We start from the raw sequence: 19,213 nt of genomic DNA on the forward strand, positions 1-19,213 counted from the left end.
TAATGGTATGGAAGTTCAGAGATAATATTAACAATTTTGAGACATGGGAGGCAAAGAAGTGAGGTCAAACAAAGATGATCCGAAGATGTCTCAAAGAAGTAATTGAGAGAACAGTACTATTAAAAAAAGGACAACAGGAGAAGTGGCCAAAGAAGACAGTAAGTTCTGTTTTAGATGTATTTAGTTTGATATGTAAATTGAGATGTCTAGCAGGCAAATGAGGATTGAAATTCATTAATGAAATCAGTCCTGGAGACATAAGATTGGGGACAAAAAGGAAATATGGGACAGCTACTTAGGAGGCTGAGGTGGGAGAATTGCTTGATCCAAGAGTTCAAGACTGCAGTGAGCTATGATTGTGCCACTGTACTCCCGTCTGGGTGACAGAGAGACCCTGTCTCAAAAAACCCCAAAGGTATATAGAGAGTATTCTGAGAATAGAGGAGCATTAAATCAGATAGTGCATCAAGAAAAGCTTTTGATAGCAGGTGGCATTAGAGTTTAATTTTAGAAGATAAACAGAATTATTTCTGAAAAGATGAGTAAACACATGAGGGGGAATGGGTGATACAAAAAGCATGAGAAAATGCAAGCAATCAAAAACCATGAATAGCATGACCACAGCAAAGGGTGTGTGTGTGTGTGTGTGTGTGTGTGTGTGTGTGAATGTGTAGGATAAAAAGAAAACAAAGAATCAGAGACCAGATTATAGAGGGCTTGATGCTCTTATCCATGGAATCTAAACTTCACTGTGGACACCACAAAGCATCATGAAAGATTTTCAAATGGGACCAATATGGTTTGATATTAAATGGCCAATATAATCTATGGCTTCACTGGATGATCATTTCATTTAACGAGGAAGTGAGAATGGGGAGAAGGGGGTATATATGTGGAAGGGCAACTAGTTTGAACAATAATCTAAGTAAAAGTGATGAAGGCTGAACTAAGGCAGTGGCAAAGAAGAAGAAGAGAAGCATCCATCAGCCATTAAGAAGGTTAAATGTTTTAAAACGTGTTAATTCCGTAGATATGGGGTATAAATAAGAAAGCAGAGTCAAGATCAGTTTCTAAGTTTCTCACTAGGCAGATGGTGATGCCATTCCAGTAGATGTGGAATCCAGAGAACTAATCAGAGGGAACAGATGCATTGTCTGAAAACACTAGATTTGAAGCACCCAAGAGACATCTCCGTGAAGATGCTAAGTAGGCCTCTAGGTGTATAAGTCTAGAGCACAGCATATAGGACAAGCTAGAGATACATATTAATATTTGAGAGCTACCAATGGTAAAGATGGATATGGAATGATGGTGTCCAAGAAGAATGTACAGAGTGAGATGAGCAGAAGACAGAGGCTAAAACACAAGAACAGCTTTCATAAACGGGCAAGGAAAGAAAAGAAGCCCATATAGGAAGCAGAAAAAAAGCCAAGATGCAAAAAAACCAGGAGAGGTGGATCCCACAAAAATGGAGAAAGTATTTCAAGAAGGAGTTTTCAGTAGTCTTAAATATCTTAATGTTCAAATAAAAGAAAAGAGATCACCGGATTTGGCAAGCTTCAGTGGAGTAGTGCATATAAAAACCAAAAAAGTGAAAAAAAGGGGGAAGTAATGAAAGTGACTGTTCTCTTTCAAAAGGCTCAACCGTGCCCCCCAACCCCCTCAAAAAAAGGGGAAATAGGGGGACAAGTACAGAATAAGTGATCAAGAGAAATATTTATTTTTATTAAGATGGAAGAAATGGGAATAACTTTATCTATTAAAGGATTAATTACTGAAAAGGGGAAGAGTTTAAAGATACTGATGAGAAGGAATGAGTTCCAAAATGAAGAGGGTAATTATTCTTGAACAGATTATAAATCTTCCACTGAACTAAAAGGAAAACATAGGTTAGTTAATATTGGTAGGTAGAAAGAAATGTCTTGAATTTCAAAGATAAAGTAGAAAGGAAAAAGAAAACTAATTGTGAGCAATGAAGGGAGCAGTGAAAATCTGAAGTTTGAGGAAAGGTGAAAATGTGGGAGAGTATCTAAGGGAATAGATAGGAAGCTAACTAGAGATAACTAGATAGGGACCCCATGGACCTATAGTGCTGCTGATTCTGCATGTCTGTGTGATCTTTTTTGGAACAGCTCAAAGGCTAAGTATAAAAACAGTAATGTAGATTTACAAGACAACTAGGATAGAAAAACAAAGAGTAATACATGAATGACAAAAGTAATCCATAGAGTCTGAAGCTTGAGTCAGGAAGGGAGTAAAAGCACAAAGGGCAGGGAGACTTAAGAAAATGTAGTAGGAATCACAAATGAGTCTAAAAAGCAGCTGAGAAGAAGGGAGTGAGAGAAAAAGAAGGATAAGACAGCACAGTGGCCGGGCGCGGTGGCTCAAGCCTGTAATCCCAGCACTTTGGGAGGCCGAGATGGGCGGATCACGAGGTCAGAAGATCGAGACCAGCCTGGCTAACACGGCGAAACCCCGTCTCTACCAAAAAAATACAAAAAAAAAACTAGCCGGACGAGGTGGCGGGCACCTGTAGTCCCAGCTACTTGGGAGGCTGAGGCAGGAGAATGGTGTAGACCCAGGAGGCGGAGCTTGCAGTGAGCTGAGATCCGGCCACTGCACTCCAGCCTGGGCGACAGAGCAAGACTCCGTCTCAAAAAAAAAAAAGACATCACAGTAATAGAACGGAATGTTGGCTGAAATTTCATAAGTACAGTGTAGCCATGGGTATGAGTTCAACATGGAGTGGAATGAAGGGACACTGGAGTTGAGAAAGGCACACTGATGCATAACGAATTATCTAAAGGGCTGACTCGTCAAATTACCAAAAATGATTCCAGATCTAAGTACGTTAAGATCCAAGAGGAGAATCTTTTCCCAAACATAATCGTGTTACAAACATTTGTCAATGTCTTTTATTCTCCTGGGATAAACCAGGAGGTCATTATATTAAAGAAGAATGGATGGTATCACAGCTTGGATGATACAAGCCTCAAATAAAGTAGTTTTATATGACAGTGGAGGAGTACTGATTGCAATTAGAAATAGAAAGCAAGAGGACTATTTTCCTTACTTTAGGTGGTACTTAGTAAACGAGGAACTGAGCTTCTACAGCAGGTATTAGCAAGACACGGCCTGTGAGATTTGGCTACTGCTGTTTTTGAATTAGTGAAGTTTGTTTGAAACACAGTCATGCTCATTTGTTTCTGTATTTTCTGTGGCTGTTTTCATACTACAATGATATTGTTAAGTAGTTGCAAAGAGATTGTATGGTCTACAAAGCCAAAATATTTACTATCTGGCCCTTTTAAAAAAAAAGTTGGCCGGGCGCGGTGGCTCAAGCCTGTAATCCCAGCACTTTGGGAGGCCGAGACGGGCGGATCACGAGGTCAGGAGATCGAGACCATCCTGGCTAACACGGTGAAACCCCGTCTCTACTAAAAAATACAAAAAACTAGCCGGGCGAAGTGGCGGGCGCCTGTAGTCCCAGCTACTTGGGAGGCTGAGGCAGGAGAATGGCGTAAACCCGGGAGGCGGAGCTTGCAGTGAGCTGAGATCCGGCCACTGCACTCCAGCCTGGGCGACAGAGCATGACTCCGTCTCAAAAAAAAAAAAAAAAAAAAGTTTGCCAAACTCCACTCTATAGCCGGGGGAGTGAAGACATGGGGGCAAGGAGGGGAAAAAAAAATCTGTTTCAGTTACATCTCCACTTTCAGAAGTAAGCGGCGATAACATTCTTTGAAGAAAATAAAGGCAGTCTGTTTCCCTCAAATAAGGATTTCAAAGGACACTGGAAAAAATATGCTGGGAAGATGTATGAGGATGAATTGAGGGACAGCATAAGGTCAGAAGTAAGGTTATTTATAGAGAGTAAAAATGGCAAAGGAGCAGTTGAGAACTTTAGGTTGTAAAAGCCTGGAATATATATGCAAAATGGGGAATATAATTAATAATTAGTTAATATGAAATAAGTAATAAGATTCATCCAGTAGTGAGAATTGTAGAAAGGATAATCATTAACAGTTTAGTTTCTGACACTTTCAGAAATGCTTGCTAGCCATCGAATCGAATCGAATACAATACAATACAATATAATATGAAGGTAGAAAAACGTGGCAGTTTATAAAAAGGGGTGAGGATTGGGGTGGGAGACAGCTAGAACAGTGGGGATAGGACATGCAGAAACATGGTTTAAAAAGAGACTAACAAAACTGGCACTGAATTACAAATGTTGAAATTCTTAGGGCAATTTCAAAGTAGCTGTGTAGCTCACAAGAGAAATATAGTCATGTGAAAAAGACTAAACAAATCTCTCAACTGCTTAGTTTCAATTGTGAGTCTGCTATTTCATTATTAGGAAATTACAGTAGAATGACACTTCTTTTTTTTAATCACTAGAAGGACATGTTGATAATTTATTTGCTAAATGTTTATTTTTAAAAAAGTTTTCACATGTATATTTTCCAAACTGTTATATACTTACCTGCTTTGTTACTAAGCTTATATAAAAAAGTTTGGCGAGGGTCTGAGTGATCTCGACATGTCAGCTGCAAAAGCGAACCTGATTTTTTCCATTTCTGCATAAACCAGAGACCTAGAGAGTCATATATGACATAGAAGTATGAAATAAAACATATAGAAACATACGCCAAGATTATTCATTTTAATATATATTTCACTTCAAAAGATGACATTGCCTAAATTAGCATTTTTGCTGGCTAATCAAAAATACATTTGGAAAATATTTCCATGTTCTGATAACATTTATAAACATGCATGCTTAGGTTAACTATGAATTAATGGTGGCTGATGAACAGCTTGCTATTTCTATTTCATTCAGTAATAAAACAGATAATAGCACATGAAGAACAAATTGGAAAAATCATACCTTTAGATATATTCGTTCAAATGATAAAGCAGATAAAGAAAAACTTCAAATACAGTAGTAGGTCAAATGCCTACACAGAATGATCAGTCTATAATTACAACTGAGTTATGACATAACAGACTAATTGCAAAGGGACCACGTCTTAGAATGAAAAATTGTTTAATGTTTTCAAAAGACAGCTGAATATCATTTGTTGTATACTAATTTTTTTATATTATCAGTAACCCATATTTAAATGCATCTTACTCTTAAGAAAATTAAGCAAAATCTTAATCACTCAAATTAGTGTTCAAGACTATGAAATATTCCTTTCCATTTTCATTACTTCTAATATTAGACAGGGAAACAGGAAGAGAAGAGTGGGAAAACAATCCTTTAATTGGTTAAATCTGACAGCTGGAAACATATCTGGGAAAAAGTTTAGTGAAGAATGAAATTCAAAGTACTATATTCTATTCATGTTGGGTTCTATTACACATGATTTAAGGACTTCATTTTTCTCATTTCCTCTTTTTCAAACTGTAAAAGTCTAGAACTGGCTGTATTTTTTAAATCACCAACTTGAAATGGGATACAGGAAAAATGGTATGGTTTGTTATTAAAAGTAAGTGATAAAGGAAACAGAAATAAGATTTTCAGGGATCAATGAAAAGAGACAGAGTTAAATACAATTTATTTTCACAATGGGAATCATTGACTAACTTATAAATCATTTTTGTAAAAATCTAAGGGAAAAACCAAGCCAAACAAAAGGCAAATCAAGGCCGGGCGCAGTGGCTCGTGCCTGTAATCCTAGCACTTTGGGAGGCCGAGGTGGGCGGATCACAAGGTCAGGAGATCGAGACCATCCTGGCCAACATGGTGAATCCCCGTCTCTACTAAAAATACAAAAATTAGCTGGGCATGGTGGCGTATGCCTGTAATCCCAGCTACTCAGGAGGCTGAGGTAGGAGAATCGCTTGAATCAGGGAGTCAGAAGTTGCAGTAAGCCAAGATCGCGCCACTGCACTCCAGCCAGGTGACAGAGTAAGACTGTCTCAAAAAAAAAAAAAAAGGCAAATCAAGTTCCAAATATTTGTTGAAGAGAATATAAATACTAATCAAAATTCGGGTCTTAACTTTCATATTAACTTCTCATAATATCTCTTTACTGTTTTTGAACCAAAGTTAGGATTAATATTCTGTATAAAATGTTATAACTTTATAATGTATTAAATGTAGGTGTTTGTTATCTGTTCAAGTAATGGAATGACAAAATAGTTTGTTTATAAGATAAAACTTTACTAAAAATATTTAGAATTTAATGGAAAAAAAGAAAACAATGCTCTTGTGAATTTTGACAAATGCCATCTCAATATAAGACAAGTCATTTTCCAAAATGACTTTTATCAACTTATTTCATGTGCATAACAAAACAGAAAATTTGCTACATTTTTTTGTTTCACGAAATTCCCAGTGTGTGACAAATTGGTTCTAAAATAAATACCAGAAAATACTGAGTTCACATTTTTTTCTCTATTCCATATTTTTAATACAGAATAAAACTTTTTACCTGTATTAACAAGAGCACTGCTGTTGTAGAGTGTACCAAGGTGAGGTCCAGAAAGAGACAGAAACGTATGAAGTTTGTTGAGGTAATATTTAAACCTTGGCCTTGTAAGCACTGAACGAATTATTAAATTGCCCAATGAATGTCCAATAAAGCTTTAAGAGGGAAAACAAAAGTTATTTTTCTTACAGCATTAGTTTTAGAAACAAAAATCAAAGCTGATCCACTATAAAATGGATGTGAATACTAACAATTTGAAAATTTCTAATGTTGTAAAAGTATAGTGATACTTTGAAATGATATACCACATTTTGAAGGAAAAAAATGTGAGAATGTATAGAAGATCCTCATTATTATATAATTTAAATGTTTATAGAAACAAGATATTAATCTGAAAACTTTTATTCAAAGTTTGTAACTGCTTAGATATAAATACATACTAAAGATAATAATATAATGACTACTTATTTGCCTTCTTAGGTACATACACAAATTATTTACTTATTAACTCATCATTTCAAACAAAATGATGAAATTGTATTTATAAAGGACAACTTGGAGAAAGTATGTATCTGTTTCTCTTACTCTCTAGTCTATACTTCAAAGATGGACAGGTTTATGACTAACAGTATTTTCAAGGCATAGGTAAAATATGTGCATTTTCCTACTATAAATCTTCGCTTATGCAAAAATAATAGTATTTATGTAGCTAGCACTTCACTTTTATTATGAAATGGTTTAAATCAGTGGTCCCCAACATTTTTGGCACCAGGGACCAGTTTCACAAAAGACAATCTTTCCACAAACAGGGAGTTGTGGGGATGCTTTTGGGATGGAACTATTCCACCTCAGGCATTAGATTCTCATAAGGAACACACAGTTAGATCCCTTGCATGTGCAGTTTAAAATAGGGTTCACAAATCTAATGCTCACTGCTGATCTGACAGGAGGCGGAGCTCAGGGGGTAATGCTTGCTCACCCACCCCAATGCCATTCACCTCCTGTTGTGAGTTCTGGTTCCTAAGAGGCCACGGACAGGTACCAGTCTGTGGCCCAGGGTTTGGGAACCCCTGGTTTAAATCAAAAGAGCCTGTTTACTTACTGTTATTTTTACAATAGATGGTATAAGATTCCCTGGGGACAATTAGCAATGAAAGAAGACAGCTTGAGAGCTGTCTAAACACTAGCTTGCAGATGTATCTTGTGAGAAGCTCAGGACAAACTTCCCTCCCAAACTGAACTTCCTAAAGTAGTGGGGGTGGGAATTCTGATGGTAGCTAACAGTCTACAATCAACCAGATTACACTTTTGGAAAATGATTGATTATAACTGACAATCTAACCTGAAAGACAATACTTTTGAGGAATAAGTAAGTTGAAATATTATTTTTCTCATCATAAAATAATAAACGAATAAAAGCTAAACAAGATTTTAAGATCCACAAATGAATAATTACAAGAAAATAATCTCTTCCTCCAACCAACAAACCTGAACCTTCTCTCATATTTTAACAGAATTCTGTTTTTTAAAAAGTGACTTTAGGTAAAAACTGCTTATCTCTCTTCTTATTCCCTATACTTCAAGTTGGAAACAAACTGTCCAAAAGCTTACAGTATGCAGAACCAGCTTCTTCCTCTAACCTAGATGGGATATGAATGTAGTCAGTTTATTTTACCCTTTTTGAAATAAAGACTCTTCTCTCCTACATCTATTAACAAGATTTAATTAAATAATGAAACTCATATTGGTGTAATCATCATGTCTTGCTTGTGGAAAACTAACTCACAAACGTATACAGTAGTCATAATATCTGGCTGGGCAAGGTAGCACACGTCTGTAATCCCAGCACTTTGGGAAGCCAAGGTGGGAGGATCATTTGAGCTCAGGAGTTTGAGACCAGCCTGGGTACCATAGCGAAACCCCCACCTCTACAAAAATTAGCTGCACATGGTGGCGCATGCCTATAGTCCCAGCTACTTGGGGGGCTGAGGTGGGAGGATCGCCTGAGCCCAGGGGGTTGAGACTGCAGTGAGCCGAGATGGCGCCACTGCTCTCTAGCCTGGGTGACTGAGCAAGACCCTGCCTCAAAAAAAAAAGTATACAAACTTTGAAAGTGTTTTTGTTGCTTCATATACATATATGTAAGTCACAGAGCCTTTACATATTCACAGAGTTGTAACTCACTATACTCAATTTTAGAACCTTTTTTCCACCTCAAAAAGAAATCCTATATCCTTTAGTTATCCCCACCATCCCTCATCTTCCCCAGCTCTAAGTAAACACTAACCCACTTTCTTCTCTACAGATAATGCTTTTTTGGACATTTCATATAAATCTTTCCCTAAAATCTTTACTTTTTTTCACTGTAAATTAATTTGAGTTGTAGTCTCCTATATTTCAGAATAGGACAACCCTACCACAAATTCTGTTTAACTTTTCTATAATTCATAGAAATATAAAAATAAATTGAATAATATTAAAGAAGATACCTTATTTTGGAGACTGTTAGACTATATATCTGAATATACTGTATTATCTCATCCAAAAGACGATCAGTCATGCTATCAAAATCAGCAAAAGTATCATTCTAAAAAGAAAGCAAAGCACATACATTGTATTTGGGAATATGTATAATCACAAGAAAAACTAACAATATAAACATTATTTTTAATTTAGGTACTGAAAATATGGTTAAGTCCAACGTTTTTTAGAGAAGTTAGTGAGTGTAATATTTGTTATATTAAAATGAGCAAAGAGACTAAATTTCTAGGGGAAAAAAAGGTTCAGTGTTCTTAAAATACTTACATTATTTAGTTGTTTGGCTCACTACCAGTATGAAACATAACATGCTTACAATGGTTTAATTAATGAATTTTTTCTATAGAAATGTGGAATTCTAGAAGTGTTTCATATGTGAAGAGATCATAAGTCAAAATGTAAATCATATATATTTCCTCTGGATATATATTTACATTAAATTTCATAGAAATCAGAAAAACTATTTCTACTATTACAGGCATTTTGTAGTAAGTCAAAATTAAGGTAGAAACTAGTACAAAAATGTTTGTTTTCACTGAAAACACTGTCATATTGTACCTGATTTCTCTCAGACATAAGAAAATCAATTCTTCCCCCAGGCAGTCCAAGTTCAATGTAAGTTTTTACTAATCGAAGATCTGCACTGTTTCCTAAAAAATGAAAAATGATGTTTAAAGGATGAGATAAAGTAAAAGGTACAAAGTCCACCATCATATATTTTTACAGTTTTTAGAGACAAGCTTATGGCCTATGCCATTTGTCAATAGACAATGTACTATGAAATAGAGTTCTCAATTTTTATGTCAAAGTTGATTTCTATTAGCCAGGCAATGTCAATTCAACAGTTTTTTTTTCTTTTTTGAGACAAAGAGTCTTGCTCTGTTGCCCAGGCTGGAGTGCAGTGGCACGATCTCGACTCACTGAAACCTCTGCCTTCCAGGTTCAAGCAATTCTCCTGCCTCAACCTCCCGAGTAGCTAGGACTACAGGTGCATGCCACTACGCCCAGCTAATTTTTGTATTTTTAGTAGAGGTGGGGTTTCACCGTGTTAGCTAGGATGGTTTTGATCTCCTGACCTTGTGATCTGCCTGCCTTGGCCTCCCAAAGTGCTGGGATTACAGGTGTGAGCCACCATGCCTGGCCAATAGTTTGTTTTTTAGGTGGTTTTGGTGGCTTTCACTTTTCTACTTAATAGTGTATTTATTTATCAAACTGTTAGCATATCACTTTGGTGACTGCTGGCTACAGTAGCTATAAATGGTGCCTTACCATCACCATTCTAGGTAATCATACAGTAAACTCTGAATGCATTTTAGATTTACTCTGTTGACTTTCCTTTGGTGATACTGGCACAGACTGAGAAAAATAAAAATCCATTTAAACATCTAAGAAAGTTTATTTTAATAATTATTAACTCAAAAGGCATTCACACATATACTTACAATACAGATACAGAACACAAGCGTTCTTCAAAAGGTTCATGGAAAGCGCATCATAAAAAAATCTACGTATGGGTTTCAAAAATGTTTCACACCAAAATAAACACATACTAATCTGTTGTAACATGTCTGAATAGAATCTAGTTTGAGGCACGAAATCAGTTTGAGGCTGGGTGCGGTGGCTCATGCCTGTAATCCCAGCACTTTAGAAGGCCAAGGCGGGCGGATCACAAGGTCAGGAGATCGAGATCCACCTGGCTAACAGGGTGAAACCCGGTCTCTACTAAAAATACAAAAAATTTGCCGGGCGTGGTGGCAGATGCCTGTAGTCCCAGCTACTTGGGAGCCTGAGGCAGGAGAATGGCGTGAACCCGGGAGGTGGAGCTTGCAGTGAGCCGAGATCATGCCATTGCCAACAGAGTAAGACTCCGTCTCAAAAAAAAAAAAAAAAGAAAAGAAAAAAAAGAAAAGAAATCAGTTTGAAAAGAAACCTTATCAAACAACATGAATTCTGCTAAAATGGAAGCAAGAACAAACATCAAACTTATGGTGAAGCTTCAGTGGAAGAATGGTGAAATAACTGAGGCTTTACAAAAAGTGTATTGGGAAATGCCCCAAAGAAATCAGCAGTTTACAAATGGATAACTTGTTTCAAAAAGGGAAAAAACAATGTTGAAGATAAAGCATACAGCAGTAGACCACCCACATCAATTTGTGAGGAACAACTTCATTTTGTTCATGCCCTAATTAAAGAGGACTGACAATTAACAGCACAAACAACAGCTGACATCTTAGACATCTCAATTGGTTCAGCCTACAGAATTCTGACTGAAAAATTAAAGTTGAACAAACTTTCCACTCAATGGGTGTCAAAACCATTGTGCTCAAATTAGCTGCAGACAAGAGAAGAGCTTTCAATGGAAATATTAAACAAATGGTATCAAGATCCTAAAGCATTTCTTCAAAGAACTGTAACAGGAAGTGAAACATAGCTTTACCAGTATGATCCTGAAGACAAAGCACAATCAAACCAATGGTTTTCAAGAGGTAGAAGTGGTCCAGTCAAAGCAAAAGTGGACCAGTTAAGAGCAAAGGTCAAGGCAACAGTGGTTTGGAATGTTCAAGGCATTTTGCTTCCTGACTTTCCAGAGGACCAAAGAATGATAACATCTGCTCATCATGAGAGTGTTTGGAGAAAATCAGCCAAAGTTTTAGCAGAAAAATGCCTGGAAAAGCTTCACCAGAGAGTCCTTCTCCATCATGACAATATTCCTACTCATTACTCTCATGAAGAGGGCAATTTTGTGAGAGTTTTGATTTACAGTCCTGATTTGGTTCCTCTGACTACTTTGTTTTCTTATCTTAAAAACTCTGTAAAGGGGATCCATTTTTCTTTGGTTTTTAATGTAAAAAAGAAAGCACTGACATGACTAAATTCCCAGGACCCTCAGTTCTTGGAAATGTACTAGAATGGCTGGCATAACTGCTTACAAAGGTGTCTTGAAGTAAACAGAGTTTACATTGAGAAATGAAGTTTACATTTCTATTTTTATCTTTTAACTCCATTTTCCCACAATTTTTGTTTGTTTGTTTTTTGTTTGTTTGAGATGGAGTCTTACTCTGTTGCCCAGGCTGGAGTGCAGCGGCTCAGTCTTGGCTCATTACAACCTCTGCCTCCTGGGTTCAAGTGATTTTCCTGCTTCAGCCTCCCGAGTAGCTGGGATTACAGGCATCCAGCACCATGCCTGGCAAATTTATTTTTCCACATTTTTTCTGAATTCCTCTCATATATAAATACAAAAATAATTATCTTCAAAAATAGTGTAGTGGATTCCTTTGGTTTACCAGCAATATACACATGTCATTATCAACTGCTGAATTTTTATTTTACCTGATATTTACCTTTTAGAATTTTATGATTTAATGCATTGACAGAGGTAATTGTTTTATTCTTCATTTTAAAAGGAGTACCTCTAATATTCACCACAAACTATAAGTTTTCCATAGGCTTGAAATATATATGCTTAATCACATTAAGGAAACAGACTAATCCGACTGAGATCAAAGTTTTGTGCTTACTTTTAATAATTGGGAATGGTTATTAAATTGTATACAGTTTCTTACTTGATTTGCTGATGTAGGGTATTTTATTACTAAAATTATTTATACTTACTTATCTTTCCATTCTGGGAAATAAACCTTATTTGTTACAGTAACTTACTCTAGTATATTAATTCCAAGTGCTAGAGTTTTGTTAAATATATTTGAGTTCATTAAGCATATTTATGTTATATTGGTCTACTGTTTTTTGAGGGTGGGTGTTGGTGTGATATCTTTATCGGATTTGGTAACAAGGTTAGGGTAACTTTAAGGAATAAAATGGGCTCCTTTATACCTTTTCCTCCATTGCTCTAGAACAATTTATGTAACATAGGGATAATTTGCTTCTTAAAATTTTTTAAAAAGAATTTCCCAGAGATTCTACTGGGTCCAGAAGTCTTTCTTGGAAGATAATTCTTTGAAAACTTTATTATTTGGGGAAAGGGAAGAAAAGTTAGCATTGAGAATGCTTTATTTCTTGAGAGTCTGGTTTTTTTTTTTTTTTTTTTTTTTTAAAGAAAAATCTACAATTGTATGCTAATTTAGTACCAGGGACATTTGTTTAATATTTTCATAATCCATAAAAATCCAGTTTGTTGCTATAGAATCTCATTATAATACAGTAATATTGCATTGGTCTAGAGAAATTTGGCATCTTCTAACAGTTCCTACATCTAGAAAAAAACTGTTGAGTAACCAAATGGCTGTCATTAAACCCCAGCACTAAAGCCAGGTACCTGTATTTAGAATTTAATTTATATCTTAATTAATGAAATTTTAACTTCTAGAAATACTGATTTTTCTAGCACATAAAGTTTAAAGCAGTCAGGTAAAAGGGAACCAAAAAGACTATCAAAGGGAGACAAAATAACTGCCATGAGGTGACAGCCGGCAAAACCAACAATAAGAGAGAAGATAAAAAAAAATCCACTGAGTTCATGTCCTTTGCAGGGACATGGATGAAGCTGGAAACCATCATTCTCAGCAAACTAACACAGGAACAGAAAACTAAACACCACATGTTCTCACTTCTTAGTAGGAGCTGAACAATGAGAACAAATAGACACAGGGAGGGGAACATCACACACTGGGGCCTGTCGCGGGGTGGGAGACTAGGGGAGGGATAGCATTAGGAGAAGTACCTAATGTAGATGACAGCAAACCACCATGGCATGTGTATACCTATGTAACAAATCTCCATGTTTTGCATGTATATCCCAGAACTTAAAGTATAATGAAAAAAAAAATCCAAAATTAAACAAAATGTTGGCACATAAGTGTCATTTCCACGGAAAGTTTACTTATGAAGGAATCTAATATTACACTTAAGTAAAATTAAGCATATTTCTGTTTCAGAATGCATTTAAGATTCAATTAATTTAAGCAATTAAAAATCTTCTTTTGGTTCAAAGATTAGATGAAATTAAATGAGACTAGGAAAAAAATATATTGAGTTGCTCTGGGTTACATCAATAGATGTCACATACCATCTAAACCATGCACACAGACAATCAGATGTACTCCATCTTCAGAACCATCCTCTTCTTCTATGCTAAAATAAGGTACTGAGGATGCCAGCAGAGGAACTTCACTGTACATGAACCCAGGAAGTTTTAGTTGCTTCAGTTCTTCTTTTGCCTGAAGGAAGCTGAAGTAAAATATAAAAGATACTCTTTACTAAGGATCATATTCAGTTGTTAGAACCAAAAAGAGTCTCCTGAATTTAGAGAATTGTAGAAGTGGAAACCCAACAATATTTGGTTTTAAAACCATGAAAATATGTGGCATCACCTAAGTGATTTAGAAACCAGAGAGTAATTTTCTTTACTATTTGTAGTATATATTCTATCAAACACAATGAACACTTTCAACCTGAAATCACTTGAAAATATTCTTTTAAACTTGAAATCAACTAAGAAAACATTCCGAGTGGAGTTACGCTTTCTGCAAAATTTAATACTGTATGCACAGAAAAGCTGGGAGAGGGACTGGAGAGGTGATAATCTGATGTTTATCCTGTAATCAAATCTTACCCTCTTTGCTCCTTTTTAATCTTGCATAAGTGGAAGGGAAGGAGTGATTTACAAAATGTAACAGTGAGAATGGTAGTTACAGTATTTAGCAGATTAGGTTATTTGTATTTTTCTCTAAAAATACCAATAAGAAGGAGCAGAATGAAGAGGGGAATATGACTACATACAATTAGTGGTATATACTCGTTTGCAATGACGGACAATCTAATCAATTTGGGGATTGCAAACATCAAAAATTATTAACTATTGAACATCCATCATTTGGACTGATAAAGTGAAGCTGGAAGAGGAACCTGATAAACATTAAACTGAGTAGGATAAGCTGGGCGAAAACATATAGAGTCTATATGAGAGATCATTGCTTTCTGATGACTCAGACGGTCTGAAGTAACCAGATGGTGATACAAACTTTATTTTCCTTGCATATTACAATTTTTTAATTGGTCATTGTTAACCTCAGTGGTTTCACTAGCTTTAGACTCTATGTATCTTAATTTTTGTGTATAAATCAGAATAATCTGAGAACTTTAAAAATCTCTTTCTATATATACATGCTCAGACCTCTTACCCCAAATATTATGACTCAATCTGGCTGAGGCAGAAGAATATTTTAAGAACCAGTACTCACTGGTAAACCTGTATCATCCCCAGATTTTTCTGGATATTTTACTGGTACATGAAATCTCAATTTTGGAAACCACTGACTTAGCTGAAGGCAATCAGCATCTGGTAAGTTTAAGAAGTTTCCATTACCCTGTTACTCATTTAACTAATATTGTCCTTATTTCCTAGATAAACTCACAAAACTTGGCTTCTGTCTGGAAGTTAATGGAGAAGAAATGAGGGACTGATGAAAAAAGGGTTTTGACCTCAATTATTCCATACTTCTAACACAAAACTACCACTGGAGAATCTGTATCAGGGATGTCTAGTCTATAAAACAGCAGAACAGCACAATCATTCAGGAACTATAGGTCTTTCTGGCCAAGGGTATATTATGTTCATTTCTCCATTTCGGAGAGTCACCAAATAGGCACTTTTTGTATTACAGAAACCAGACAACAAAATAGACACTCAATCCCTTTTTTTTTTTTTTTTGAGACGGAGTCTGGCTGTGTTGCCCAGGCTGGAGTGCAGTGGCCGGATCTCAGCTCACTGCAAGCTCCGCCTCCCAGGTTTATGCCATTCTCCTGCCTCAGACTCCCGAGTAGCTGGGACTACAGGCGCCCGCCAACTCGCCCGGCTAGCTTTTTGTATTTTTTAGTAGAGACGGGGTTTCACCGTGTTAGCCAGGATGGTCTCGATCTCCTGACCTCGTGATCCACCCGTCTCGGCCTCCCAAAGTGCTGGGATTACAGGCTTGAGCCACCGCGCCGGGCCGACACTCAATCCTTTAGCACTATCTATGATTATACATATATACATATATATACACATACACACACATACACACACACACACACACACATATATTTAGCAGCAGATACTATTATGTTTCATTACTTACGCTTGTATTTGAGGTTTTGGTGAACTTTCATACCAAGAAATTGAAGAAGTGAAGTTGTAAGAAGTACTGCTTGGCTGCTTTGTAATGGCATCAAATTTACTTTTGGAAGAATATTTAACATTACAAGGAGACTCTCGTGGTGCAGATGGGAAGGACAAACAACCAGAAGTACAGACAGTAGGCATATTTATACCATCTCTCAGATAGTCACTGTTTATTTTTTCGGATTTTGTAAGTCTTTCTTCCATTAGTTCATCTCTGCTTGTATAGTGAGCATTTATTCTTCCATCCAAAGCTGAATAATCTGTTTCTTCATAGTACCCATTTTGAACCATTTGTTGATCCTGCTCTTCCTCCTCATCCTCTTTACCCTGTTCCTGTTGAAGATTACTAATTTCTTTTTCAGAAGTTTCCTTCTGAGGGCTAAGTGCATTGCTGTAGCTGACAGCACATGTGTCAGAAATATCCGTACTGCTTTGAGAACCAAAATAATTTTCCACAAGCCCTTGCTTTACTATATCAGTACTGGCTGAAAAAGGATCACTTGTACCCAGATGAGTTTCACTTTCAACTGTATGGATTTCTGAATACATTTGTTTGAAATTTAATACATCACTACTTTTTTTCACAGTTCTATCTTCACTAACATCTGTATTAGTAGAAATGGAACCTGAAATGACACAAGGAGTGCCTAAACAAATCAGTTTTGAATTTAATGTAATTGCTGTCCCTGTAGAGTTATTAGATTTATCAGGACTCTGGAAGCCTTTACACATAGTATCCAAGTTAGGTTTGGAGCTGCAACTACTTTTCACATCACTGGAAGTATCTTCATCTGAAAAAACAAATTGTAAAGGGTCTTTAATGCTTGAATTTAAGGAATGTATTGCTATAGTTTCATTGTCCAAGTTCCCTGAAAACACAACACTCTGCTGTTGCAAAATGATACTTGACTTTTTAGTATCATCACATTTTGGCAAATCAGTCGTTCCTAGATTTAATACAGTTTTGCTATCATTTAGATGGCATTCAGGTACAACAGATTTCTTAGAATTTTCATCAGGTGACAGTTCATCATCAGAAGGTAGAGAGTTTATGGATGTCAAAGATGACTGTATTTCACTTATAGCACTTGTACTCTCAGTACAATGATTTCCTAATGAAAATTTTACATTATAATCAGGTTTCATCAAAAGCTGAGGAAATAATCTTTCACTATTGTAAGGACCTTGCCCTTGCACAGTTTCAAAGACTAAATCAGTGTTTGGATGTGTCGCAAAAGAACTTGGTTCACTTTCAACACCTGAATCTGAAAATCTAGATGAGGCATATGCGGCATTAATATCTGGTAACTTAATTGTATCTCCACTTACTACAACATGATATTCTTTTGTAGAAGGGGCAGGTAGATTACTTCTTAATTTAGTTAATGATTCTCCAATAGAAAGACACTTTGCTTCTTGCAAAGCTTCCTTTTCAAATGTTATTTCTATAGATTTAGATTTACCATTCGATTCTGACTCAAAGTTGGGTAGTAAATTATCCACAAGTATTTCTTCTTGTCGAAGCTCTGTCCAAGGTCCTAGTTTGACAGTTATTTTCTCTTCACTGAAAGGATCTTTATTACTGGGCTTTATTTCAATTGTTCTAACTCCCAAAGATGGGGATGTTTGATGATCATGGCAATCGTCTGATGACCTTCTGGATGCCAGATTGTGTTCCATTTGTATAATTTCACTATCGTCCTGGGAGATATCAAGTTTACCTGAAATGGACAAATTTGCACAAAGATTTAGGTTGCCAGAGTTCAAAGGATCAAACTGGTCTGGTTGCATATTTTCAATATCTGGAGACTTTTGTTCAGTTCTCTCTGTATTAGTTGGCAAACAGCTAGCTTCCTTTTGACTTGTCTGTCTCATGTAGGTCTTTGGGTCAAAATTATATCCACATATTGTGGGATCCAGACCTTCCTTCTGACTATGTGAAGGATTGCCTTCAAAGCATTTAGTGAGATCATTTGATGCTGTACTTTTCAAACATTTGTAGCCTACCAAAACCACAGAATCCTTAGAGTTCTGTTTTATTAATTTTTTTGTGTTTTCAGATTTCATTGTTTTCATAAGCTTAGTAACCTTAACCTTGGATTTATTTGATTCTTCATTCTTTCCTTTTAGAGATTTTGTTAGCTGCTTTTCACCTTCTGTATACCAAATACTGGAGGCACCAGCAGGTCTGACTTTCAACTCTGGGCTAGAAAGTCCTGCTACAGAGCTTTCTTCAGTCTCATATTTATCCATTTTACTGGACTCTGATCTCTGAAGATTCTGAATTCCCATCCAGGGTGCATCTAAGTCTTTTATCCAAAGAAAAAAAGATTCAGGTTTAAAACAAAGTGTGAAAACTCATATGATTCTTTTTCTAACTATAACTTTCTAATATCCTCAAACATAAATAAAACCAGAGAGGGAAAAAATTATTCCATATTAGGGAATGATTTTATGTATATTAGGAAGAATATACTGAAAACTATACACATAGCTTGTATATTTTAGTTAGATTACACTTACCTTCAGTAACTGAATCTAAATACCTATCTTCAAAGATTATAGGTAATGAATTGAGATCTCCATCTAATTCACTACATTCAATAGGTAAGGGTGGAAGAGAACTGCAGAAGGAAGTATTTTTGATAGCGGTGCACATCTGTAGATGACTCTGAGCACTGAAAAATATTTCTTAAGTCAGATTGTAATTTTAAGAAATTATACCCAACTCTCCTTTATAGACTCTACCCTTTCCCCTTCCCTCCTCCATTCCTATCCCCCATCTGTAAGACATAATCTTCTTATGAAAGAGCTGCTTGGTTAGCGATAAAAACTGGTAAAATGAAAATGATGGTTTGTTGGCAATAAATTATTGACTTATTAAATTACAGACTGCTAATTATTTACGTAATTTCCATTATATTCTTCTATGCTTTCTTATTTCAAAGTGAGTTTCCATGCTTAATGTCTCAACTTCTTAATCTGCTGCAAATCACATATAAGAGAAATACCAAAAGCTTAACTGCCTAGTAATTATTTGATGCTAGTGCTGGGAGAAAGACGCGTTTCATTTCTACTGTTTCTACTTAACATATATTGACAAATAAAATTAACA

The 19,213-nt window shown here is 36.1% G+C and overlaps 1 protein-coding gene across 21 annotated transcripts in view; it reads right to left on the reverse strand.

Annotated features, from left to right (window-relative positions):
• Window positions 1-19,213, reverse strand: part of FAM135A (family with sequence similarity 135 member A) — a 134,106-nt gene that overhangs the window by 18,532 nt on the left and 96,361 nt on the right. For 11 of the 21 annotated variants that reach the window (XM_074037700.1, XM_074037697.1, XM_015449236.4 and 8 more), the window contains 7 exons: window positions 18,622-18,776; window positions 16,055-18,407; window positions 14,002-14,162; window positions 9,534-9,625; window positions 8,927-9,024; window positions 6,441-6,592; window positions 4,484-4,594 (listed from right to left, as the gene is read on the reverse strand). In XM_074037700.1, the coding sequence (XP_073893801.1) occupies window positions 4,484-4,594; window positions 6,441-6,592; window positions 8,927-9,024; window positions 9,534-9,625; window positions 14,002-14,162; window positions 16,055-18,407; window positions 18,622-18,776 (3,122 nt within the window). The remainder of the gene's footprint in view (window positions 1-4,483; window positions 4,595-6,440; window positions 6,593-8,926; window positions 9,025-9,533; window positions 9,626-14,001; window positions 14,163-16,054; window positions 18,408-18,621; window positions 18,777-19,213) is intronic. The other 10 variants (XM_045391098.3, XM_074037701.1, XM_074037703.1 and 7 more) reach the window with 3 other exon arrangements.

This window comes from Macaca fascicularis, chromosome 4 (assembly GCF_037993035.2).
Source record: "Macaca fascicularis isolate 582-1 chromosome 4, T2T-MFA8v1.1".
Taxonomy (NCBI): domain Eukaryota; kingdom Metazoa; phylum Chordata; class Mammalia; order Primates; family Cercopithecidae; genus Macaca; species Macaca fascicularis.